At 39.7% G+C, this 27,270-nt stretch overlaps 1 protein-coding gene across 6 annotated transcripts in view; it reads right to left on the reverse strand.

Moving 5' to 3' along the window:
* The window catches only part of LOC122554926 (sodium channel protein 1 brain-like), a 159,199-nt gene that overhangs the window by 110,818 nt on the left and 21,111 nt on the right, over positions 1-27,270 (reverse strand). For all 6 annotated transcript variants that reach the window (XM_087989221.1, XM_087989215.1, XM_087989229.1 and 3 more), the window contains exons 6-12: positions 26,926-27,070; positions 25,592-25,780; positions 20,921-21,038; positions 18,601-18,848; positions 14,382-14,567; positions 5,159-5,326; positions 1,120-1,302 (exon numbers count right to left, since the gene is read on the reverse strand). In XM_087989221.1, coding sequence (XP_087845347.1) covers positions 1,120-1,302; positions 5,159-5,326; positions 14,382-14,567; positions 18,601-18,848; positions 20,921-21,038; positions 25,592-25,780; positions 26,926-27,070 — 1,237 coding nt within the window. The remainder of the gene's footprint in view (positions 1-1,119; positions 1,303-5,158; positions 5,327-14,381; positions 14,568-18,600; positions 18,849-20,920; positions 21,039-25,591; positions 25,781-26,925; positions 27,071-27,270) is intronic.

Below are 27,270 nucleotides of genomic sequence, written 5' to 3' on the forward strand. Positions count from 1 at the left end.
ATTGTGGAATCATCAGCAAACCTCCCTACTTCTGACCTAATGATGAAGGGAGTGTTATTGAAGCAGGTGAAAATGGTTGTGCCAAGGATACTACACTGAGGAACTCCTGCAGAGATGTCATGGAGCTGAGATAACTGACCTCCGACAATTACAACCATCTTACTTATGGCAGCTATATCTCTAACTAGCGGAGAAGTCTCCTCCTGATTCCCATTGATTCATTTGGCTATTGCTCCTTGGTGACTCATTTGGTCAAGTTTTAAAGTTTTTGACCATCTGCCCCAAAATCTCTTTGATGTCAAATTTTAATCAGGCAGATACTTTTTACTTTTGTATACGCTGTAAAATACATTGTTATAGCTGTCTTAACAATCAAATTATTTTAAAGAAATGGTCATATACATAGGGGAACAAAAAGAAATCCACTAATACCTTAAACATTCATTGACCTGAGCTCAAACAGATGGACATTAAAAATTGAGTATTTTTAAAGCTTTTCCAATTATGTGTAATTTTCCCAATTATATTTTTGTAGCCCTTGTAAGGTTATGCTCTTGCCTATGTGGCCCACCATTGCAAAACAGTTGGGCACCACTGCTTTAAGATACTCATTCGTACTTATCTCTTCAGCTATGCTTTTGACCATCTGTCTGAAAACGTGTTTATGATCTCAAATTTTACTTCATAACAAAGCACCATTGAGCTTTCCTGTTACATTAAAGGGCACTAAATAAATAAAATTGTTGTATTAGAAAAGCTCCCTGCAGTTCTTTAGCCACAATGAAGTACAGTTGCTGTGTTGATTGCAACATTTTGCAAAAATATGCAAAACAATTATAAATTTTAAATGTGACTGTAGATTATATTAATGAATATAGAAGAATAAGATATGAATAGTATTCATGTTAAATCTTAAATTCTATACCTTTAATTAGAATTTAAAAATCAGATCTATAGTTAGTTGTAGCTTAACATACTGATATATTGTGTATATATAAAACATTGTATTCTGCGTTTTTGGCAAGCATTCCTTTTTTGTAAATACTAATGTCTTAAAAATATCATGGGAAAAGATAGCAGGTTTGATATAATCTGAATCGACACATTAAGTGTTCTTACCAGAAAGTTTCCAGCTATGTATGTAAGCAAGAACAGTGGTAGACAAAAGTACATCTTTGAGCAGCGCATACAATCATACAATGGTTCAATCCATTCTCCACATAAAATTCGAAAGACCATTATAAAGGAATTGTAAAAGCCTCTGAAGTTCCATCTTGGTATTTGATTGCCTTCAAATGCCTCCTATGAGGTAATATAATGTCATATGAAAAACAAAATAGATGAATATTGTAGAGTAGGTAATTATGTAATACTCATCTTATTCCATGTGTGAGAAAAGTTTACTTAATCTGGTTTGTTAAAGTCAAAATGAGTTATGAAATACTATACAACCTATAGAACCATGAAAAATCATTGTTTTCTATTCTGTGTTCTGTTAACAATTCTTATAAGCCTAAGAATATGGCTATTTTTAATACTAGTCAGTAAACATAAAACCTGGTTAAGTGACATTCCTTTAATTCTCTCGTGGAATTAAGTCTTGATGACAACATAGAAGCATTTTTAAAATTTGATCTACTAATATCACCAACAGTGACCTTGAGATGTTTATAAAGTAGAATTGATACAATTACTCTAAGATTCGGCTGCCTCTTACCAAAAGAAACTCAATACTGTTTTGAAAATCCTCCATTTTGCCACTAATTAGGAGCTCTTTCTACTTATGATATTGTTTCAAAAAAGTAATTGGGTTAGTATGAATGTTTGATGTTGTGATATGATTATTCTGCTTCATTAGGACATTTTCCAATTTAGGTCCCACCAGCCCCAGAAGACAGACCAATGGTCCACATACTCCAACCTACCCCCCCTACACCAGCTATTTAGCCATGTATTTAACTGTAATATGTTCTATTCCTAGCCTCACTGGCATGTGAAACACAAAGTAATCTTAAATTGATGATTTATTAGATTAGCCAGGATTTCAGTGAATGGCAGGGTGGACTCAATCAGCTGTGTTGAGAGTGTGGTGCTGGAAAAGCACAGCAGGTCAGGCAGCATCCGAGGAGCAGGAGACTCAATGTTTCGGGCAAATGCCCTTCACTCGGGGGTGGAGAGATAAATGGGAGGGGGGTGGGGCTGAGGTAAAGGTAGCTGAGAGTGCGATAAATGGATGGAGGTGGGGGTAAAGGTGACAGGTCAGAGGGGAGGATCGAGCGGATTGGTGAGAAGGAAGATGGACAGATAGGACAGGTCATGAGGGCGGTGCTGAGCTGAAAGGTTGGAACTGGGATAAGATGGGGGAACAGGAATTGAGGAAACTGGTGAAATCCGCATTGATTCCATGGAGTTGGAGGGTCCCGAGGCAGAAGATGAGGCATTCTTCCTCCGGGTGTCGGGTGGTCGGGTGTGTCAATGGAGGAGGCTCAGGAACTGTATATCCTTGGCAGAGTGGGAGGGGGAATTGAAGTGTTCGGCCACAGGGCAGTGGGTTTGGTTGATGCGGGTGTCCCGGAGTTGTTCTCAGAAGTGCTCTGTGAGTAGTCGTCCTGTCTCCCCAATGTAAAGGAGACGGCATCGGGATCAAGGGATACAGTTAATGCCATGTGGATGTGCAGGTGAAACTTTTATGGATGTGAAAGGCTCCTTTGGGGCCTTGGAATGAGGCGAGACGGGAGATGTGGATGCAGGTTTTGCAATTCCTGTAGTGGCAGGGGAAAATGCTGGGAAGGGAGGGTGGGTTGTTAGGGGGCATGGACCTGATGAGACAGTCCCGGAAGGAACAGTCTATATGGAAAGTGGATAGAGGTGGGGTCCATTTGTAGGTGGCAGAAATAGCGGAGGATGATGCGATGTATACGAAAGTTGGTGGTGTTGAAGGTGACGACTTGGGAGGTGGGGTGGGGGGGGCGGGCGTGGGTTCTGTCCTTGTTGCAGTTGGAGGGGTGGGATTCAAAGGTGGAGGTGTGGGAAATAGTTGAGATGTGCTGGAAGACATCATCAACTATGTGGGAGGGGAAATTGCGGTCTTTAAAGGAGGCCATCTGGTGCGTTCTGTGGTGGAACTGGTCCTCCTGGGAGCAGATGCAGCAGAGGCGGAGGAATTGGGAATAAAGGATAGCATCTTTGCAGGAGGTAGGGTTAGAGGCGGTGTAATCCAGATAGCTGTGGGTGTTGATAGGTTTGTAGAAGATATCAGTGTTGAGTCAGTTCCCGTTGATGGAAATGGAGAGGTCCAGGAAGGGGAGGGAGGTGTCTGAGATGGTCCAGGTGAATTTAAGATCAGGGTGGAATGTCTTGGTGAAGTCGATGAACTGTTCAACCGCCTCGTGGGAGCACGGGGTTGCACCGATGCAGTCATCAATGTAACGGAGTTAAAGGTGGGGAGTGGTGCTGGTAAAACTATGGAAGATGGACTGTTCCACGTAGCTGACAAAAAGACAGGCATAGCTGGGGCCCATGTGTGTGCCCATGACTACCCCTTTCGTCTGGAGGAAGTGGGATCATTTGTACTTGCTGAATTATATTGTACTTTGCTCAAAAACTGCATGAATTCATGTAAGACTCTGTTATCTCACTTTTTAGATTAGAATCAGTCTAAACATTATGGCACAGACAGGGAACACGGGGGGGCTAACACCTTCAATATATTATCTGGCTGACACCAATTGTTACAGTTAACCTGAAAATGCAACTTTTAAAAAAAAGGTTTTGTGATTTACCCATGAAAGAAGTGAAACTATCATGGTATTCGAACAGATGAAAGACTCAACAAACAATCAAGATATTTTTCAACGTATAATTTCAGTTACATCACACTGTAAACTTTTGCTATAAATTCTGTGTCTTACAATTGTGTCCTCCACAACCACCTGATGAAGGAGCGGCGCTCCGAAAGCTAGTGCTTCCAATTCAACCTGTTGGACTATAACCTGGTGTTGTGTGATTTTTAACTTTTTTTATTTCTTCATCACAACAAATCATTTCTGTTAGAAAGCTCTCAGTCTCCAGCTTTTATGCAGTCAAATATCTGTCGAAACTTAATGCAAAGAATGGCCATTGAGGTGAGGTGCTGAGGTTTGCTGACACATGCAGAACTTTAAACAGTGAAAGCCAAGTATTTGAAGACAGCAGGAAAGAAGACATGGAGTGAATATTAAATGAGGACCCCTGAATAGATGTAGCAAATTTGATACCCCCAGAGTGCAATTAAACCCTGCACATTGATTGTAATGTAGGTAGAATACCAACTTTATGCTGTCAGCTTATTTCAATGAATTCTCCATCAGTCAGAATTAATTACTGATGAAGGCCTGTATTATAATGGTTTTGTCACTTAAAACTAATCTGCACTGCTTAAAACTGGGCTTCACATAGCTTAAGGTAAAGGTGCATTGTGTCTGCAGCAGATGTGACAGTTGTACAGAAAGTGACTCTTGTCCTGGGAAATCTTGAAGAATGATACAACATAGACAGAGTAGCTTTCAATGGCCTTCTGATTTGACTGGTTGAGCCAAATTTCCTGTTTAGGAGAAAGTGAGGCCTGCAGATGCTGGACATTAGCGTTAAAGAGTGCGGTGCTGGAAAAGCAAAGCCAGTCAGGCAGCATCTGGCAAGCAGGAGAGTCGATGTTTTGAGCATAAACCCTTCATCAGGAATGATGAAGGGCTTATGCTTGATACGTTAATTCTAATGCTTCTCAGGTGCTGCCTGACCAGCCGTGCTTTTCCAGCACCACACTCTTCAAATTTCCTGTTTGTGTGCTTTATATTCTGTGTAGTCTGATGTAGTCATGTTCTTTTGCTTTGTGAAGTACTACCTCCTGCAACTCATCAACTAACCTTGATTGAATATATTTGCATAGGAATGTCATTGTGATGTTTTCATTTGAGGCTGCTTTATGAGACCAGCTCTCTGTACCATATGGAGTATCCCTGGAGCAGTATATATCAAAAAATTACTTTCCTGGAATCCATTTTTAATTAAAATTTGGGTAAATTTGTAGCATGCAATGAAATTTGTAGATTTATTATCAGAGTCAGAACGATTACCTCGTTTGACAGTGGAGCAAAATAACTCATTGTTTTAACATACTTACTTTATTTTCATAGTCATGTCCAACAAGCTGCATTCCTATTACAGTGAATATATAAATCACGATGATGACGATAAGTGTCAGATTTCCCATCTCTTTTAAAGATTTGAATATAATGTTGATCAATGTGTTCAGTGTTTTCCAGTTTTTTGCTAGTTTGAAGACTCTAAGCTGATATTAAAAGAAAATAGCAAAATTCAGAAGAGTTAGAATTTTGAGAGGTTTCACAATATATTATGAATAAAAACATATTAACATTATAATTTTGTTTTATTTCTGATTTGGCCAAATAAATACTTTGGGAATTTCATAGCTTTCAATGACTAACTAAGTGAACTGAAAACTTGCATAGAATATGCCATGCATGTCCATTTCATTATGAAGCTTTCAAAATGCAACACCAGTGATATCCCTGCCAGAAAATAATTATCTTGGTATTAGCATAAAGCAGTAAAGAACTGAAGGAGAACACACATGTGTGCATGTTTAATCCAGATGAGATAATTATTTAAATAGAAGCAATGTGAAATCCAACAGATGGGTTGGGAAACAAAGTTGGAATTCCATCACAGATTGGTTTGTCACTTTGCTGGCTGAATGGATTCTGTAAGCAACTAACTTTCTATGTGATCACCTCAGAGACTTAACTACAACTCTATGAGGTCTACAAGTCACAAATATTTTTGCTCATTTTGCTCCTCTAGAGAGTCCAAGATGAATGCCATCTTCTGTAAAGCATAATCCTCTATCTGGGTTTTTCCATTAAATTTACCACAAAAAAACAGGCCAATCCACCATTCTGGTATGCTGTTGTTTATTATTCTCAGCCTGCTTAGAGATGGAGGTGGAGCAGTTTTTTTTAGCCAGAACAATTGAACTATATATATATCATATGCAAAGTGATTCATACATGACTATCTAGAGTAAATGTTTTGACACTTGAAAATGACATGATCTGACATCACTGCTGGTGATGTCATCAACTGTCCTATTGACAGCTTCTTGCCCTTCAGCCCAGTTCTTTATTCTATCCCTAAAAATTTACATTTTTAAATTATGACATTGCCCGTTAGACCAATACTGTGTCCCAATTTGTTTACATTTCTATTCATTATATTAAACCTAAATTTGGAGTGGTGAAAAACTTCTGTCTTTTCACACTTGAAGTTGGTACAGCAGAGCTTTATAAAGAGAAGAGTAACGGGAACACCTTTTAGAATGGAGAAAAGGAGAAACTTCTTCAGCCAGAGAGTGTTGAATCTATGGAATTCATTGCCACAGAAGACTGTGGAGGCCAGATCATTGAGTATGTTTAAGACTGAGATAGATAGGTTCTTGAGTATCAACAGGGATCAAGGGTTACAGAGAGAAAGCGTAGAATGGGATTGAGAAACCTATCAGCCATGATTAAATGGTGGAGAAGGCTGGATGGCCTAATTTCTGCTCCTATGTCTTATTGTTTTGTTGTCTTTGATTTTTTTTTAACAGATGTGTTTTTTGAACATGTATTAAAATTCTGAAGGACCAGCCCGACAAAATTAAGAAGTCAGTTTATTGTAAAGTCACTTGGATACGGTATGAACCTTACTAAAAAGGTAAAACACATCCTGGATTCTGTGACCTGCAGCTACACCCACACATATGTACATGCTAGTGTGCAGACAAAAGAACAAGGTGTGCGGTGAGGTGAGGTGGAATTGAAAAGGAGTCACAATCCTCAGGTAGAGGAATTACATGCTTGACAATTGATCTTGACAATCTATTGGGATTGTGGCTGAGCAGTTGTCCTCTTGAACTCAGACAGCAATTATTCCACTTTCCAGAATGGTTGGTCTTGTGGCACTTAGTTTCATTTTAGTTTTATATTCTCTCCACGCCATAATTTCCAACTTATTATAGAGACAGTGTCTTCATTTGAAAAATTCCGGAGTGACAGAAAGGTGATCTTAATTCTATGAGGAGTCTTTATTTCCAATGTTATGGATATTACTGCTTTCTGTAACAAATTCAGAGCTTCCACAGGAGGGGTTTCTGTTTGTGGATACTGGCTATTGGCTCACAATATGGACCGTTTATTTTTGATGAAGTGTTTTGATGATCCATTGTCAGATATTCTCAGTTATCCTTTTATGGAGATAGGGGGTTTTAACTCCTCTGCACAGAATGAGTTTCACAAGATTTTTCTCATTCCAGCAATAGGTAGTAGGGAAGTCTCACCACCAGAGACACTTGAGAGCCTCAGTTTAAACTAGATATCCCAGAGATGAATTTTATTGTCATGGATATCCTTTATAGGGTGTGGTAGACAGTTAAAGCCACAACATTTGGACATTATTTCAGAAATTCCTGTGGCATTTGACTATTTTCAATTGAGTTGACTTTAGCAGCTAGTTTAAGGATTTTAACTACTGTTCCTGAGACCACAGTCCAATGATTAGGTAATGAGATTTTAAAGATTAATAGTTCATGCTTTATGTCAGCATGAGAATTAATCTATATTCTTATATTGTATCCCAATATTTGATTTGATTTGATTTATTATTGTCACGTGTACAGAGATAGAGTAAAAAGTATTGTTTTGTGGGATATCCAGGCAAATTAAAATCAGTACATCAGGGTAATAGAATACAATGCAGAATATAATGTTACAGCTACAGCGAACTTGAAGAGAAAGATCAATTTTAATACATGCGGGGTCTGTTCAAAAATCTGATAACAATGGGGGAGGAGCTGTCTTGATTCTTTGGTACATGTTTTCAATCTTTTGTATCTTCTGTCCAATGGATTTGGGTGGAAGGGCGTCTTTGATTATTTTGCCTGCTTTCCTGAGGCAGCAGGAAGCACAGATGGAGTCAACGGAAGGAAACCTGGTTTACGTGATAGGCAGGGCTGCATTCACAACTCTAATTTCTTGCAGTCATGCGCAGAGCAGCTGCCATACTAAGCTGTGATGCATCCTGATAGGATGCTTTCTGTGGTGCATCTATAAAAATTCGTAAGAGTCATTGCAGACATGCTGGATTTCCTTAGCCTTCTGAAAAAGTAGAGGCGTTGGGGTGCTTTCTTGACCATAGCATTGTCATGGGGGACCAAGATGTATTTTTGCTATTTCATTCATTAGTCTGTGTCCAAGTCCCCTCCCCACCAAGTCACATAGAGATGGTTCAATTGCTGATTGTGTTATCAACTCATCTGAAAGTTAGTCAGCTTGTGTCCTGCTTGTATGCTTTTTTTTTGTCCATTACTTTTTCTTTAGGGAAGAGCATTCCCATAATGGAATGCCATGCTGCTTATAGGATGAACTGTTTGTCATGATCCCTCAATTGTCATTTGGCTGAATCTGGCTAGCTATACTCCAGTCCAGTTTGTGCATGGATTGGCCATAGTATCAGTTGACTCGTGAAAGGATAGCTGAAAGCCATCTTCAATAGGCTCCTACTAATGCATCATGCACTAATTCTTTGGCAGAGTTGCTCTGTGGAGTGCTGCAAGATCCTCTAGTGTTGGTGAGTTGCTTCTGTCACATCCTCTGCTTTGATGATCTCCCCCTTCATGTCTTCTGGTGAACTGGTTAATTCTTCTGCTCTCTGTTACCAAGGTTGTGCCTTGACCTCCCCAGAAGATATGTCACCTGCACTTGTCAAAAACTTGGTCTTCTGGGTAGCCCTTTGATGTATTTCCCTGAAGTGGTTTGTATGGATCCTCTTCCTGTGCTTTCCTTTGCTGCAGGGTTCTGCAGAAATTCTTCCATCCCCTTTGTCAGCCTCTACTTTGAGACATCTGGATCATACTGGAGAAGTTTCTAGTTGTGTGATATTTTCAAGCTTTCTACTTTCACATATTGCTCTCAGCTGGATTTCGTGATTAACTGGTCTTCCAAGGATCAGTCATATTCATTGTATTGTCTGAAAGTGGTTTCTCCTGGATCACTACACTGGACACAACCACTGCCATTGTCTCCATATGTTTCTAGCTTCACATGGACTGGTATTCCAGAGACCTATGTCCTCAAGTCAAAATCTGGATTGGATTGGTACCTGCTTTTGTTGATTCCTCAGTAGTTGTGGCCTGCTCTGTTCTTCAGACCAGCTGGTTATGCAAGGGCCTATTCCTGGCCTTTCTGGAAAGGTGTGTTGTACTATTTCTGTGATGTCTTGGCAGCTCTCCCCATGCACTATCTTTTCAAAGAATAACATGATATTCAGAGTCTCCAGCTGTGGCTCATTATTATTATTAATAGTGATGCCGTGGTCTGTATGTTCATCTCTCAGTTCCCTGAACAGTAGTGTATCATTTGGAACATTTCACTGAGGCTGATGGTGCAGATATTGTCAATAGGGGCTCCACCCAGTTGGGCTTCTTATGCTCCTGTAAGTGACGAAACTGTAATGCCCAAAAGGCGTCTCTCCTCATCAAACAGTAATGTTGATTTTGAAGGACTGTGAAATTTCCTATCTCTTGTGCCAGAGTGTCACAGTCAATCAGCCTAAGATCTTCAATGAGATTCCCCTTTGAGCTGTGTAGGCATACTCCATTGCATTTGGGGAGGTTTGGTCTCAGTTAATGCAGTGCATCTGATAGATTTGAATCTGCTGCTCCCATATTAATTTCCAATTCTGCATTATGTCCATTGATAAAGAGCTCTGTGCTCTGTAAATCCTCTGTAATCTAAATTAACTCTGTTCAGAAAGCTGGGAGTTTTCTAATTATTTCATACTGGAAGATCTAGGAGTCCCTGCTGCAGACTTGTAGTTTGAAGGTGGAAGCATTTCATTGCAGTATAGCCCCTTCGCTTGCAGGCATGACCATTCGCATTGGTGGTAGCATATACTTTGCACCAATGTGTTCTGTTGTCACAAGAAATGAAACATGAGATACTTTGGCTGTGGTGCCCTGTCCTGTTGTACCTCTGTGTTACTGGACACCCGAGAAGTTGAGGAACTGTACAAACTCCGTGAACTGGTCATTTGAAGGATCTTGCTTCTTTCTACTTGAGTGCTTGTTCAGGTTTTACAGATCTCACTGCCAAGGCAACGGCACTGATTTCAATAAAGGTGAGATCCAATCTGGAATGCAGGACAACTGACAAGAAACCACCACAATGATTTGATCTCAGATGATTGATTCTCCCAAGCAGCCATAGTTGTAATTGTCTATGTGTTGTTACATGTATTTCACAAATAATAAATTCTGAACCAGTGCAGTCATGTCTGTCTGGTTTGTGTGAAAGGCCTGTAGTGTCTCTGAAGCATTCGAATCTTTGCAATCGATTGTGCCGTTGTATGGCCTAGACTGGGTCCTGCATGAGATGGAGCAGCTCAGGTAGTGCTCTTCTCTATCACAAGATTATTTTGCAGCAGATTGTGCTGATGTTTGCCATGTCACCTCACCCCTGGGTCCATCTGCTTTGAGTTTTTCTGATTTAGCTCAGTGCTGGAGTCTGCCTATTCTGAGGTGCACATACTGCTGGGGTCTGTCTGCCTTACATTTTGCCAGTTTTGCCTCTTGCTAGGGTCTGTCTGCTCTGCACCCTCCAAACTCGCTTACCATAGGAGAGTGGATGCCTTTTAGCTTTGCTTATTACTGGAGACCATTATCTCCATGTTTTCGGGTTTTCTCAATGTTTCAACGGTTTTAACCCGAGTTTGTCTGTACTGGCCTGTGCCAATTGGTCTTCCTGCTTTTCACGTGTCTATTGACTTGTTCTGTCAACTTGCTTTAGTCTGGGAACATAGCTGCCATTTCTGCTTAACTTTGTTTTAAATTTCAGTGATGTGGAGGTGCCGGTGTTGAATTGGGGTGGACAAAGTTAAAATCACACAACAATAGGTTATAGTCCAACAGGTTTATTTGGGAATACTAGCTTTCGGAGCGCTGCTCCTTCATCACATAGTAGTACAGCAGGATCATAAGACACAGAATTTATAGCAAAAGATTAGCATGTCATGCAACTGACATGATGTATTAAACAAACCTAGATTGCTGTTAAGACTTTCATATTTTAGAATGGGTTGTAGGTTTAAGTTCATTAATATGTAAATCTCAGAAATTCTTTCAAATCACATTCTCGAGATAACTTAAGGTTTTATTAAACACATCTATAAAAAGGTTTATAAAAAGGTGCAGAGTTGTGATTGTAGATACATTCTATTTTGTTCAAAAAGCACACAATCTGCAGGCAGTCAATCCATGTAACATATTATAAATTCCTACTTTGTAAATAGAACCAGTCTGACTCAAATTGGGATACAGACAGACTCTAACCACACACCTTTGGTGCATTATCTGCACTGACTTGTCACCTTTTTGATAAAACCTTAAGTTATCTTGAGAATATGATTTGAAGGAAATTCTGGGGTTTACATATTACTGAACCAAAACCTGTAACCAATTCTAAAAGATGAAAGACTTAACAGCAATCTAGGTTTGTTCAATATATCAGTTCAGTTGCATGCCACTGTGGTATTTTGCTGTAAATTCTGTGCCTTATAGTCCTGCTCCGCAGCTACCTGAAGAAGGAGCAGTGCTCCGGAAATTAGTACAAATAAACCTGTTGGACGAAAACCTGGAGTTGTGACATTTTTAACTTAAACTTCAGTGGCAGTGCTGGGTGCTGCTGGATGCTAATTCTGTTTCTTGGAGGGAAGGTTTATCAGTTTTACTGCTGTCAGCATGATGTGCATGTGTAAAGTGTTTTCCACGGCTCCATGCACCCTCCTTCCTTAATCACTAACTATATCACCTTCCATTCCTTTCTCCCTCCCTTATTTATCTATCTTCCTATTCAAGGCATCCAAACTCATCTTCTCAATTACTCCATGGGAAAACATATTCCAAATTCTAACCACTCTTTGTCTTGAAGTACTGTTTTAGTGACTATCTCATATTTATAGCTCTCACTTTGACATTCCCCTCCACCATAAGACAAAAATGTTTGCTTTATGCTAGCCTTTAAAAACTGGAAAAACCGTTATCTTCTCTTTTTATTTTCAGAAAAGCCCCCCAGTCATTCTTTCTTCCTGATAGTTCACAACCGTTACACTGTGACGTTATCTTAGTTATTCTTTCATCCTATTTCCTGATCTGGCTGCATAGAATAAAATAACATGGTCTGATTAATTTCTCCTTCCCAATTAATTCAGTAAATTGGTTGAAATTTATGACTGTGCTATTATAGAATTTATTCACCAAAACACAAGGGTGAAAATAAAAGATATATCAGAAATTATCACAGAAAGGCAAAAATGTATTTGTTATGCACAAATGTTATTAATATCATGGTTGTAATTTTACAGGTCTGGCAGTAATGCAAATTCAGCAATTGGAGAGGACCGATGTTTATGGAGATTTTCTAAGTAGAATCTAAATTTGACTGGCTTTCTTCTCTGCCAGTTACTTAGGTTTAGATGCCTTTCCTAAGTCATGTTTTCTGATTATTTATTGAAAATCAAGCTTATAAAGTTATTGATGGATTCTCTCATCACTTTGGCAAATACGTGTTCAGCAAAACAAAAAAGTAAAAGTCTGGTTTAGAGTCAAGTTTGATGTTGTCACATACGTGATTGTAGACCAAGTCTCGATTTGCATAATTAATTGTAAACACCACATGTGAAGTCAGTGTTGGCGGGATGGATGGAGACATTGTTTATTTGCTGCAATCACTTGTCCAAAAAGGCAGTTGATTCTGTTCTCCTCAAATGCTGAAATCGCTTGATGACAACGATCTCTCAGATTGGATCAGTCCAGTGTTGTTTCTTTCCACCTATTCAGATGCAGCTTGAAAGCGCTAAGATTGGCTTTCAGGTTTCTTTACTCTGAGTGTTGGGCATCCCTTGTTCCTGTGCTCAGCTGGCTACAAAGTACTGTCTTTGGGAGACAGAAATCCTTGTGACTGACCCAGTAAAACTGACCTCTAATCAGCATAGTCTCAAAGCCAACACTTTGATGCAGGTAGGTTGCTCTACTCTCGGAAACATATGGGAGTGATATGATATAAGAACCACTGCTTGGTAGACTCTGATCTTTATTTTGAGACAAACTCCATTCTTGTTCCAAAGTCTGCAAGTGATTGATTGCAGCATCCAGTATTGTGTTTTTTGAGATGATACTCCCAAGATTTCAAAACCTCTTTACTGAACAGAGGAGCATGAGGTTGATAGTAACTGTGGGATCTTTGAGTACATCCTCAGGGGAAGATTAAGACAAGATTGCTGTCTTCCTCAGACTTATTTTAAAGCAAAAGTATTCTGAGGCTTGGGCAAAGTGATCAACAAGAAATTGAATTTCCTCCAGAGTATGTGCTTTATAAGAGTGCTATCATGCATGAAAAAGGGTTCACTGGGGTAACCTTGCTGCAAGCCATGAGACTTTACAATTTGAAGAGGTTGCTGAACCTCTTGAAATGAATATGCACCTTTGTGTTTAAATCTTTGTCTGGCTGCCAGAGCTTGGCTGGAAGTGTATAATGGACAGAACCAGAGTCACACAGTTGCCAGGTTTACAGGGGCATTGGTCAGTTCAATGAACCACATATCAAGGACTTTATTTTATATACATTCTTTTAATGAATTTGATGTTCTGTGGAGATCATGTCTACTGTTCGCTGGCCTGCACGGAAGCCATTTTATGATTTGGATACATAGAGTCAATGAGGTGAGTGACAACCTGAATAATAATAATCCTTGTAAGAAGTATTCCTCATGTTGATGTTCCACAATGACTATCACAGATGCCCCTTTTCCATTTTTAGACCTTGGTTGTAGAGATCTCCTTGTAGCCATGCGGCACAAATTCAACAAAAGACACTGATGAGTTTCCTAACCACATTTGCCCTTGAGAAGGTGGCGGTGAGCTGTCTTCTTGAACTGCTGCTGTCCATTTGCTGTAGGTAGACACACAATACCATGGAGAGTTTTGCTGTTTACTTGAAATAATGGGCATCTGGGAAGGTTTGACAGTTTGGTTGCAACCAACATAGAAGAAAAAGGCATTAAGAGGTCAAGAAATTGCTTCTTACATGAGGTTTGTCAATGAGATCTGGGTTGCATATGCGATTAATGTAATTTTCATTCATGCATAGATATAGATACTCAAACACAAAAAAACGTATATTTTTAAAATGTACGCACAGATCAATATTATAACATTTTCAATACAGTCACATATGGACTGCAAATGTAGAAAAGCAAATGTGTGAACTTTTCATGGAGTCAAAAGTTGTACTTACCATTCTCAGTGATCGTATCATGGAAAGTTTAAGTGTTGGAATATTTACTGTGGAGAGTATCCATTCTAAACAAGTCAGCAGAACAATAATAAAATCAAATGCATTCCATCCATTTCTCACATAGGGCATGGGATTTAGTGCAGTCACCTTCAGAATAGCTTCTATTATAAAAATAATTGACAAAACCTGTATTAAACAAGAAACAGTTATGGAGAGTCAGCAACAAACATAAAACTAAGAAATGCAACAGAGGCTAAAGTGTTAAACATCCTTTAATAAAATGATAATCATAATGAATGATGTATGTTCATATGAAATTAATAATTTTGCTATTTTGGTGACTCTTTAAGAAATTGGGTACATTGCAGCTAATAGTTTTCAGCAATTCTTTTTGCACTACTAGCAAGAGTTTAACAGTGAAATAAATATGATATTAAATTATTCAATGATAATCTCTTACAATATGTCACAGAAAATCGATATGTGGCTACAAATATAGTAAGTTAATGAATCCATGCTGTATTTGGGGAGGTGTTTGCGATTCATGATCTTCCTGCACCAGTTACCTGCTACTTTTCCATTTAGTGAATTGTAGTGTTGGTCTGAGCATGGGGTCTACACTATTGGCTTCCTAAACACATGGCATGTTCTGATAGCTCTGGTGAAGCCATGTACAGCAGATGAGCTTTCACGAGGTTCAATCTCTGATATCTCTTACGTGTCCAGGAAGGATTAAAAATTTCTTGCAGAAATGATTATCCAGAACATGGGAAATGCCTTGATGTTCCAAATAGCAAAAGACATACATCCCTGGGCTGAAACAGCCCTTTATTTATTAGTCAACCTTGCTACTGATAAAAGAATCCTTGTCAATACTAATAAATCTTACAATTATTAAACTGAAAAATGTGAACAATACTTTACACATTTTACTTGTGACAATAAACAGGAATTAAAGCACTTCTTATCCTCTGGGCACGGAATTCCCACCTGAACTAAATTTGCTCCCACACTTGGTCTATGTCTGACTCAGGTATAGTCTTCCCCACATTAGTTATTTTTATCCAAAGACTGGAGTCAAGGACTTTGTAGCAGAACCATAATGAGTCTGAGGACCTCACCCAGATGCTGAAAGACAGTGGATGCATCTTCTTCTGACAGTTACTGCCCAGCACACTATAAAACTCACCATTGCTCATCCCCATCGCTCACCCAATAGGAGTTCCTTACACTGAAGAATCACACCTAAAATCCAGATATTTCACCTTAACTTCACAGTCATTCCTTGATACCAGCCTCATGCCTAGTGCCATTTACATCCAGCTAGTCAGCTGGGATAGGCACATCAAACAAACATAACTGATGTTCTTCCTTCTCTCTTTCAGAACATGGTGGCATTTACTAGAAAACTATCAAACATAGCAGGTAAAGGACAAGCCTGTCCATATCTCCTGAGCCCTGTTATCCACAGGTATCACTGAGAGGGGGTAACAGTACATTTTCAGCTTAACTTTCTTCCCAACTCCCAGCTCACTTTCATCAAGTCTGTCTGACATGGTATGCAAATGGTAGATGGTGTAATGATGGACATCTTTCTTGCTACCCCAGACTTATTTTCTCACAGTTTTGCAGTTGTGGTCAAACTGGGACCTTGCTTCAAGTTTGAAAATAAACCATCAAAGCATCACTGGGACCGAGTGATGTCATTACAGCACTAATTCAGAGGCTTCCTTCAATGGCTGAGCACCCTTCCCAGCATGCAGTACAGTACAAGGCAGACATGGCAGAAGCAAAAAGAGTCACAACTTCTCAATTCTGTGGCATTATCTGCAGTGGCAATACACATTCCAATTTTGAGCTCTGTGCTTTTAAAACCTTGAGTAATTCCAGTATAATTTCTGTTTGATGAAATACATTGACATGTTAGTACTTTCTTGTGCTTTTTGTTTTCTGCAGTGAAACTCCATCCCAAATCAATTGTCCACATCTTGATGTAGAAATAACAGTGATAAAAATGTTGTCATCAATGTACAAATCAGCCAGGAAGTTCAGGATATTAAGAAGTACACTTAGAGATGTAACTTGTGGATTAATTACAATGCTTCACACAAATGGCAACTCATCCTAAGGTTCCTCGTTACATTTAGCAACATGTTGATTTACCCATTAATGATTAAACCTGCTGATGAACATTAAATCTGGAATTAACAGTTAATACTTTTTTGAATAAAGTAATAGTTATTAATGCTGAACCAGTCAATTTCTGTTACAGAAATCAATCATAGTAAGTTGTGAATCCTCATTTCTTTAGGTGCAAAATTGTTCTTCAAGATTTTAATTATATTATTTTTAGATTATTTTCCTTACTTTTTCTTTCAATCTTTACATTTTTCCATAATCTAATATTTTGCCCTCTTATTGCTTCTCTAATTAACATTCTGTACCTCTGTTTTAAAAAAAAACTCCTTAATTCCTATTTATAACAGGCATAAAATATCAATCCCATGTTCATTAAGATCACAGATGCTCTCAGGCTCACCCTCACAGCACCACTTACAACTTACCAGTTCTAGTAGGTTATGAAAACAAGATTTTTGAACCAAAGATGCAGATAAATGTCTAGTGCAACACATAGTAAGGTGCCAGTTCCGTTCCCCTGGCCCTTAACACCTCATCTTCGCCATGGAAATCCAGACCCTATACATCTCCATCTGCCATGACCAGGGCGTCCAAGCCCTCCAATTTTTTCCTCTCCCAATGTCCACACCAGTAACCTTCCACTGACCTCTAATTTGTATGACTAAACTGGTCCTTTCCCTCAACAAATTCTCCTTTGAATCCTCCCACTTCCTCCAGACAAAAGGGGTAGCCACGGGCACCCACATGGGCCCCAGCTATACCTGTCACTTTGCGGCTACATGGAACAGTCTATCTTCCGCAGTTACACCGGCATCACTCCCCACCTTTTCCTTCACTACATTGATGACTACACCAGTGCCATCTCGTGCTCCCATGAGGAGGTTGAACAGTTCATCAACTTCGCTTTATACGTTGCTCCCGATGTCATCTCCTCTACATTGGGGAGACTGGACACCTACTTACAGAGCACCTGTACCAACCAACCCCACCGCCCTGTGGCCAAACACTTCAACCCCACCAAGGACACACAAGTCCTGGGCCTCCTCCATTTCCACTCCCTTATAACTCGATGCCTGGAGAAAGAACGCCTCATCTTCCGCCTCGGGACCGTCCAACCCCATGACATCAATGTCACTAGTTTCCTCATTTCCATTCTCCTCATCTTATCCCAGTTCCAACCTTCCAGCTCAGCACCGCCCTCATGACCTGTCCCACCTGTCCATCTTCCTTCCCACTTATCCACTCCACCCTCCCCTCTGACCTCTCACCTTTACCCCACCTCCATCCACCTATTGCACTCTCAGCTACCTTCTCCACCAGCCCCACCGCCCTCCCATTTATCTCTCTATCCCCGAGGCACCCAGCCTCATTCCTGATGAAGGGCTTTTGCCCAAAACTTCGATTTTTCTGCTCTTTGGATGCTGCCTGACCGGCTGTGCTTTTCCAGCACCACACTCTCGACTCAAATCTCTAGCATCCGCAGTCTTCACTTTTGCCTAATTTTTTTTCTCAGTCTATCAGAAGAAATATGACTCCACAGCAGCTTTAAAGTTAAAAGTCATCTTGATTTGATCATGAATTCTGAACTGAAAAATATTGGTTATTCAAATGTATGATGGGATCTACCTCAGTGTAGGTTCTGCATTAAAAAAAAAGGAGTTTCTGCCTTTCATTATTCACTCGGGTTTCAGGTCCTAATCTCAGCCCTGAGCCTGTATTGAGCCCCACATCAGCTCCTCAGACCAGCGGTATGATCAGTCTGACCATGTCGATCCCCACTGATCACATGCTGGACCTCACTGAGAGACTAGAAGGCAGAAGTGCCTGAAGGAGTAATATCCCCTCTCTTTTTGATTATGGCTATTGATGGGATGTGCAGCTGCTTTTTCTTCAATAGCTCATCAGGAATTCTATGTATCTGGGTCCTCATCTAATTTCTGACCGTTCCGATAGATTTAGCCAAAGCAGCCATAGAAATCTACAGGCATTCTGGTATGCTTCTTTCAAATTTTATTTCATTGAATATTATGGATAAGTTACATACCTTGCTTTTATTATGGGCTTATTGCACAATACTTACAGTGTTTCCACTTTCTAGGGCATGAGAATAAGGTGCTTGATGGTAGTCTATCGACAGCAAAAGAGTATTTATTAGGATGCAGATAGTAATCACCCCTTCAAAAAGTGGGTGTGAAACAAGGATCACTAAATATTCCTGCAGTGTTAAAAATGCTGGGCAACAGGTCCAAGAGCAAAACTTTCGCTTCAATCTTTTTTTGAAAGCATAACACCGTGAATTCTTTTGTTTATCATTTTCTTCTTCTTCATCTGCAGATAACATATAAAGTATTTGAAAATGAAATAAATAGCCCTGTCCTAGCACTCAGAGTCAATGTTTTTAATTAAATAAATGAAATATACAGTGAAATAAAATCAAGAAGTGCTGGATGTGTTCAATAGGTCTGGCAGCATTTGTATGGAGAAAAAGAAATAATTTTTCAAGTTGATCTCTTGTCAGCAGTTTTGTATTTGAGCAGCATTCATTTAAACTAAAGCTACAATATACATGACCAACAGTGAGCCAACTGATGTGTACTGACTTATTGGATTCAGAATGTTAATTTCATCGAAGTGAACTTACATTAATACTCTTTTCATAGTACAGAACTTGACTATTGCTGTAAAAGGACATATTTTGTAAAATCTTTTCATCTTGCATTCATCAGGACAATTTGCGAGAATGCCAATTAAATGGGAAAACCAACAGTTATACTGTAAAAAAGAAGAGTATGATTTTGTGCTGCAATCCATATGACCAGCACCTACAGTGCTGATGTGATGTCGAGGTGCTAGTGTTGGGCTGGCATGTTCAAAGTCAGAAGTCACACAACACCAGGTTATAGTCCAACAGGTTTATTTGAAATCACAAACTTTCAGAGCACTTCTCCTTTATCAGTGCTGATAGGAAGTGAGTTTTGATTCAGTAGCAATGCAATAATAGTGATATAGTTGTGGCTTGGGGTTTCTTTCCGGTCATTATGTCCTTATGCATTCTTTTTATTGACTTGTGATACATGGGAATCTCTGCTGGCCAGCATTTATTGCCTGTCCCTAGTTACCATTGATAAGAGTTGAGCTGTTTTCTTGAACCACTGTGGTCCATGTGCTATAGGTTGACTCACGATACCCCTGAGGAGGGTATTATGCATCTGCAATCCTTGTCCTTTTTGGTGGTTAGGGTCATGGGTTTCGAAGGCTCTGTTAAAGAGGTCTTGGTGGGTTACTGCTGTGTATCTTGTACATTAGACACACAGCTGTCAATGTGCATTCGTAATTAAGTCAATGGATGGGGTGCTAAACAAGCGGACTGCATTGTCCTGACAGATATTGAGATTCTAAAGGTTTGTTGGAGCTGCACTCACTGCTCAAAAACTAATTTGAGATTAGTGTTATCCATTTCCTGGTTGCCAGTTTATGAGAATTCTTTAAAAACCAAAAAAACTGCAGACGCTATAAATCAGATCTCACAACTGGGTAGGGGTCAACGGTTCTGAAACATTAATTCTGATTTCTCTTTGCAGGTGCTGCCAGATCTACTGAGCTTTTCCAGCAATTTCTGTCTTTGTTGTTGTTTGTGTATGAGAATTCTTTAATGTGACAGGTTGCTTGGACACCTTTAAGAGATGATACAATCCCATATTGTGAATTCTAGTGAAATTCATTAAAAACCATTGTTTTGGTGCTGACTGCAAATTCCAGGCTATTGAATTTAATTTCATAAGATGTCATGACATAATATTAGCTTGCAGTCCAATAACTTAGCTATTACCACCATTGATAACAGCAAGTCACCTCTGGAGACTGACTGTGTGGAGTTTGCACATTCTCCCCGTGTCTGCGTAGGTTTCCTCCGGGTGCCCCGGTTTCCTCCCACAGTCCAAAAATGTGCAGGTTAGGTGAATTGGCCATGCTAAATTGCCTGTAGTGTTAGGTGAAGGGATAAATGTAGGGGAATGGGTCTGGGTGGGTTGCGCTTCAGCGGGTCGGTCTGGACTTGTTGGGCCGAAGGGCGTGTTTCCACACTGTAAGTAATCTAATCTAAGTAATTATTGTCTTTGGGATTTCTGGAAATATTGAGCAACTTGCTGTCATTTTAAAATATGTTTCTGTATTCCAATTATTCCCAGAGTGAAATAGCTTTGCTAATTTTTGATCAGTAATAGAACCCTATTTAAAATTCAGAAACTTCCAATATTATTATGACCAAACTTAAGTATTTTCAATGTCAAGACAAAAGTGATTGAACCAATGTGTAAAGGGCTGAAAGTTATTATGAGTTTAGCAGTGCAAGTGGGACAAATACAAATAAAAATCAAGTCAATATTTGAATGTAAACTCACCGAGCTGGGAAATTTCTGTTGCCCAGGACATTACAGAATCCATAGAAAAACCCCGAGTTAGCTTTTTTCCACACTGACGAAACTTTTCCCTTGGACTAAGAGCACTTTCTTTTGCACGCTAGAAAATAATTCAGCAAACATAATTTATTTTTGAAAGACAGCGTTATACCTAACGTTAGTCAATGCAAGCAATAAAATGATGCAAAACCAGCATCAAACTATAGAAGTTATGGTTTATAGAAGTTTTGTTTTCAGTGCAGTTTTGGTTTTGGGGTGGTACAGGAGCTCAGTGGTTATCACTACTGCCTCACAGCGCCAGGAACCCAGGTTTCATTCCAGCCTTGGGTGACTGTCTGTTTGGAGTTTGCACATTCTACCCGTATCTGTGTGGGTTTCCTCTGGGTGCTCTGGTTTCCGCCCACTGTCCAAACATGTGCAGTTTTGGTGAATTGGCTATGCGAAATTGCCCAAAGTGTTCAGGGTTGCGTAGGTTAGGTACATTAGTCAAGGATAAATGTAGAGTAATAGGGGAATGGGTCTGATTGGTGACTCTTTGGATGGTGGATGTGGACCTGTTGAGCAGAAGGGCCTGTTGCCACACTGTAGGGATTCTATGATTCAATCAGCATTGCATTTTACAATCTAGGAGCAGATGCAGGCCCTCAGTGAGCACCAGAAAATCCAAAGTCTGGCTGCTGCAGTGGAAGCTGAGCAGAGGTTAAGAGATCCATGCTTGGTGTCTTGCAGGCTCAGACATGGTTGTGGATCTACATGCTCAAGGATGCATGCGTGCTGTCCAGCAAACTGTCATTCAAACGTTTACTGAGGCACTGCCTTTGCATATGGCAGTGCCTGCATCAAGCACAAGTCTAATGCCCTCACTTTACAGGACAGCATTGTTGAACTTACAGCTGCCACCATGACCAATTCCTTCCATCAGCCATTGAGGTAGATCTACGTAGGAGCATTTTGCCAGGCTTATTCAACCCCAAGCAGGCACCAATGGAATGCAGAATGGTAAACAGTTAAATTTTGTACTTATAATTACATCTGTTGTCAAAGAAAGATATTATGGAAATAATTCTTTTGGAGCTTTCATTGCATGGTTTTGGCCAAGAGTTTAGGATATCTGCAGACAAGTTGGACCGAAGGGTTAGTTTCTGTGCTGTATAACTCTCTGATTCTATGACCATCCATAATTTCAGGTGATAGCCCAGCAACTCTTCTAGAACCAGGGCCATAAACTCTGCAAACAGAAACATAGATGGCCAGGTGGCTAGTTAAAAAGCTGGCCCTCATGGCTTGGGGCTTTGCATTTTGGTTGAAACATGGACAAAAGAACTGAAATGCAGAGTTAGTGAGAGTCACTGCTCTTAACATCACACTTAACCAGATGTATTGTCAAAGACTCCTGCAAAACTGAAGTCAATGGAAATTGTGGGAAAAAAATCTCTGCTATCTGCAGTCATTTCAGGAAAAAAGGAAAATGGTTAAGATGGTTAGATATCGATAATGTCAGCTCCAGGGCATCTCTGCTGGAGTTCCTCAGAGTAGTGTCCTCGGCCCAACTACCTTCAGCTGCTTCATCAATGACTTTCCTTCCTTCATAAGTGGGGATATTTATCAATGACTGCACAATGTTCAGCGCCATTTGTGACTCCTCAGATACTGAAGCAGTCCATTTCCAAATGTTGCAAGAACTGGACAATATCCAATCTTGGGCGAACAAATGGCAAGTAACATTAGCGCCACACAAGTGTCAGGCAGTGACCATCTCCAACAATATAGAAGCTGACCATTTCCCCTTGATGTTCAATGCATACTATCACTGAAACCCTCTCTTATGTTACTTTAAAAAATAGAAGCTTTCCTTATAGCTGTTTTCCTTGGAGAAGGGAAGGTTGAGAGGAGCTTTGTTCTGATTTGTGATCACTGATGTTAAGTTTAGGCTCTTGACCTCATTATAGCCTTGATCCAAACTTTGATCATACAGCTGAATTTGTGAGGTAAGGTTAGAATAACTGCCTTAATATCAATGCAGAATTTGACTGAAATTTGCATCAAACAGCCCAAGCAAAACTGGTGTCAATGGGAAACAAATGGAAAATACTCTGCTGGATGGAGTCATCGCTGGCAAAAAGTAAGATCATTGTGGTTGCTGGAGTCAATCATCTTCATCCAAGGATATCACTGGAAGAGTTTATCAGAGCAATGTTTTAGGCCCAGCCTTCTTAAGCTGCTTCATCATGACCATCATAGGATTGGAATTGAGGATATCAAGAGTGTGTGCTGGAAAAGCACAGCAGGTCAGGCAGCATCCGAGAAGCAGGAAAATAGACATTTTGGGCCGAGCCCTTCATCAGGGGGTCTGGCCCGAAACATTGATTCTCCTGCTCCTCGGATGCTGCCTGACCTACTGTGCTTTTCCTGCAACATACTCTCGACTCTGATCTCCAGCATCTGAATACCTCACTGTATCCTCAGAATTGAGAATGTTCACTTATGATTTCAATATTTATTTCTACTCACAATGCCTCAGACACTGAATCTATGATTAAATACAGTGAGATCCAGAAAACATTGAGGCTTGGGTTGATAACATTTGTGTCACCCAAGTGCTAGGCAATGAAGATATTCAACAAGGAAGAATATAACTAATGGCATCATCATCCCTGAACATTTCACTATGAACATCTAAGGTTTACCATTGACCAGAACCCTGACTGAACCAGCAAATGTATCCTGTGGTTCAAGAGCAGGTCAGAGACTAGGAGTTTTGCAGCAGGTAACCCACTTCCTGTCTCCTCAATCTCAGTCTATCATCTACAAAATGCAAGTCAGGATATGATGGAATTGTCTGAATGAGTGCGGCTCCAAAAATACTCAAGAAGCTTGACACCATTCTGGACAAAGGAGCCCACTTAATGAGCACCTCTTATTCAATTACCATAATCATTCCCTCCACATTGAGGCAGTCACAACAATGTGTACCATCTACAAAATTTAATGCAGAAATCCACTAAAGCTCTTCCGACAGCACATGTATCCTACAACCTCCAAGGATAAGACAGCAGATACGTGGAAACACCACCACTTGCAAATTTGTCTTCAAGATACATCATCCTGCCTTGGAAGTACATCACCGATGCTGGGTTAAAGTTCTTCATTTCGCTTCTTAATAGCACTGTGAGTATTCTGACACCCTAATGACAGTAGAACTTTCAGAATGTAGCTCCGCACCAACTTCTTCAGGTTATTTTAGGATGGGCATTAAATGCCGATGATGCCCAAATCCCACAAATGAATAAAGCAACACGAAAGGATTAAGAACTAGAGGAAATAGATTGAAATAAATTGACAAAAGGAACAATTGATGAAATGAAAAGTTATTTTCATATAAAAAATAGTCAGAATTTGGAACACATTACTTGAGAATGTGTTAGAAGCAAGTCAATTGGAGCTTTCAAGAAAGGAACTGGAAAAGGAATTGAAAAGAGGAAAGTGCAGCATTATAGGGAAAAGATAGGAGAATGGGACTAAGTGAATCGCACCTTCAGAAGACCAGCTGAGACACAATGGGCTGAATTGCCTCTTTCTTTGCCGTAATCAAATTCTTTTGCAGCCTCTCCTCTCCCAGTCTCCACCTCTGTAAATTCTTCCAGGCGGAAGAGAAATCTCAGACCTCTGTCCTCCTCCAATGTTGGCCTTTTTCACCACCTCTGATCTTCATTCCACTACTGTCTTCCAGCTGCTAAGATCCTATCTCTGGAATTCTCTCATTTCTTGACCTGGCTTTCCTCCCCTCAGACACTCATTAAAACATGTCACACTAACCAAGTATTTTCTTCTAATGTAGTTTGATTCCAAAATTTTATTTGATAATGTTCCTGTGTAAAACCTTGTGATGTTTTACAATGCTAAAGATGCTTTGTCAATGCAAGTAATATCATTAAGTGAACAAAATGTAAAATTATTGCTCATCCACTGCCACCTTGTGGACACAATTTATAGTTGTTGAAAATACAAATCAAAATCCATGCAATGAATGCCTTTCATGGACACATCTATTTCTGTTCCTCCCTTTAAGCAGATAATATTTTAAGTTTATTGCATTCCTAAAATAATTAAATTGATATTCAACTTCCCAGTTACTAGCAGGGACACTGTACAATTTACTGCTGTACTGATAACATTGTGAGACGATGGACCAATCAGGTTTACTTTTGACATGCTTTTGAGCAGGCAACAGGAATACTGCTGACCACGGTTGTGGAAGGGGTTAAGTACATGTGTGTTATGAAGTTGAAGGTGTGTACTATACCTTCAAGAAAGTGTAAATGCAGGCACCCGTCATGTGACTGATGAGCGGTCTCAGAGTTTACTGGAAAATTGAAAATATGTAACCTTTGGCTGTGAAACAAATAACCTGACTTTGGTTGCTATATTTTCACAACAGTTCGAATTTAACCAATCTGTTTAAATTATGCCCCAAGATACTAAAACCAAATCGAATTTAATGTTTTGACAAGATTGAAACAATGGAAAGATCTGATGTTTGGGGTATAAAAGAAGCTGGCATTTTGGAGGGTTAGCCAGAGAGAGTGACCAACTGCCATCATCAGAGTATCTGATTGAGAGTTTCATTTAATTTTCATCTCTTATGAGACATACCAGCAGTGCTTTCTGTCGCCTTAACTCCAAAATCCGTTCCTCTTCTTCCTTTAGTTCTTGTTTTCTTTTGGCTTCCTTTTCATAGGAAGCTGCCACGACTGCTAGCACCAAATTTACGATGTAGTGAGCACCAAACATGACGACTACTATAAAGAAGATAATGTAAAAGGCTCCACTGGCACGTAGTACCTGAAATGAGTTGGAGGAAAGTGAATTCTTCAATGTCAACATAAATAATGGACAAAAAATAATTGGTACAAACTGGGGTTTTACCACAGATGATTGCACCATCACCCCTGCACAATTGTTCTTGGGGTTTCCCAACTGTTGTGTGATGGCTGCACATTGTTCTTTGAACAAAAAAACATTGCGAGTGGTTATATTTGTGCTACAGAGTGAATAATGTTATGCACATTATATTCATGGCACGTTGGTAAATAAACTTCCTTCTTTGGCTTGGCTTCTGGATGATCTTAGAGATTGATTACAGATTGGCAGCAGTATTATTATATATTTTTGTATATCAATTTCTGGCTGGATTTGAATCTGCCATCAGAGCTGTGATAGTAATCTTTTAGCAGGAACTGAGCATGTCCTGAATGCTGGGATGTACGGGTTATCTTTTTATTGACCGAACCAGCATTTGGTTTCACAGATTCTCCTGGTTCAATCTGAGACACAGTGTGATTCTAAATTTTGGTGGTTGATTGACAAAATGAGCTAGTCAGCTATCCAATAGTACGGATGTGTGGTCTAGTCAATATGAAAGGCTAAACAGCATTATCAAATCCCTGCAGGCTGTGTGTAGAAGAAGGTGTTCAGGTGGACGCAATGTTGAGAGGCCTGATGCTAGCTAGGATCTGATAAAGGCACTTTGGAGATTGGTGCAATGGGGGTTTAAAAGAAGGGAGAAGTCCAGACCAGTAAAGGCTCAGGTGATTGGTGAACAGCTCATAAGGTCCACCGAAGTAAATAAAAGCTTAACTTTAGGGTCCTCTTGGGCTAAAATGCCGAGTGCAAAAAGGCAAACTGTGCTTAGCACATACTCGACTCCTGTCTTGTAAAGAAATCTGTTTTGCATATTTAAACTTTCTTGAAGAGGAAACAATAAATCAAATTCAATTATTATTGAATTTAATTACTTATATTTTAGTTGCTTAAGTGATCTGCAATATTCAGAAATTGTGAAGCAAACAATAAGAGTACGGCAAGAGGTAACAGGAAAACATACATTGGGCTTATTGCACCAGGTTAAACACGATTGATATTATATATACATAGAACAAATATACTTTACAAATCAATTATAGTAGATTTCACATTCGAGTACATACCAAGTTATACGTGTTTTCCCAGTAGTCCAGTGTGATGAGTTGAAAAGCTGTGATTAATGCCCATCCAATATTGTCAAAATTTGTATATCCATTGTTTGGATTGAATCCTATGCCAGGGAGACATGTAAAGTTTGTGGGGCATCTCCTGTAAAGTGGTAATACATAGTTTTGCCTTGATGTCATGTTTTGCCCATTGATTTGAGAATTTGTAAAATAGGTGGCAACCATTGTGATATTTTTACTCCAGCTAGAAAACCACTGTAAGCCCTTTACTCAGCTGACAGGAATTTAAATTCATATCATTTATTTCTTATGTTGGTGCATCAATTCAACTTTTTTACAAAC

The sequence above is a fragment of the Chiloscyllium plagiosum genome, unplaced genomic scaffold (assembly GCF_037043375.1).
Source record: "Chiloscyllium plagiosum isolate Xiang-an unplaced genomic scaffold, Cpla_swu_hap1 HiC_scaffold_1, whole genome shotgun sequence".
In the NCBI taxonomy this organism is placed as follows: Eukaryota; Metazoa; Chordata; class Chondrichthyes; order Orectolobiformes; family Hemiscylliidae; genus Chiloscyllium; species Chiloscyllium plagiosum.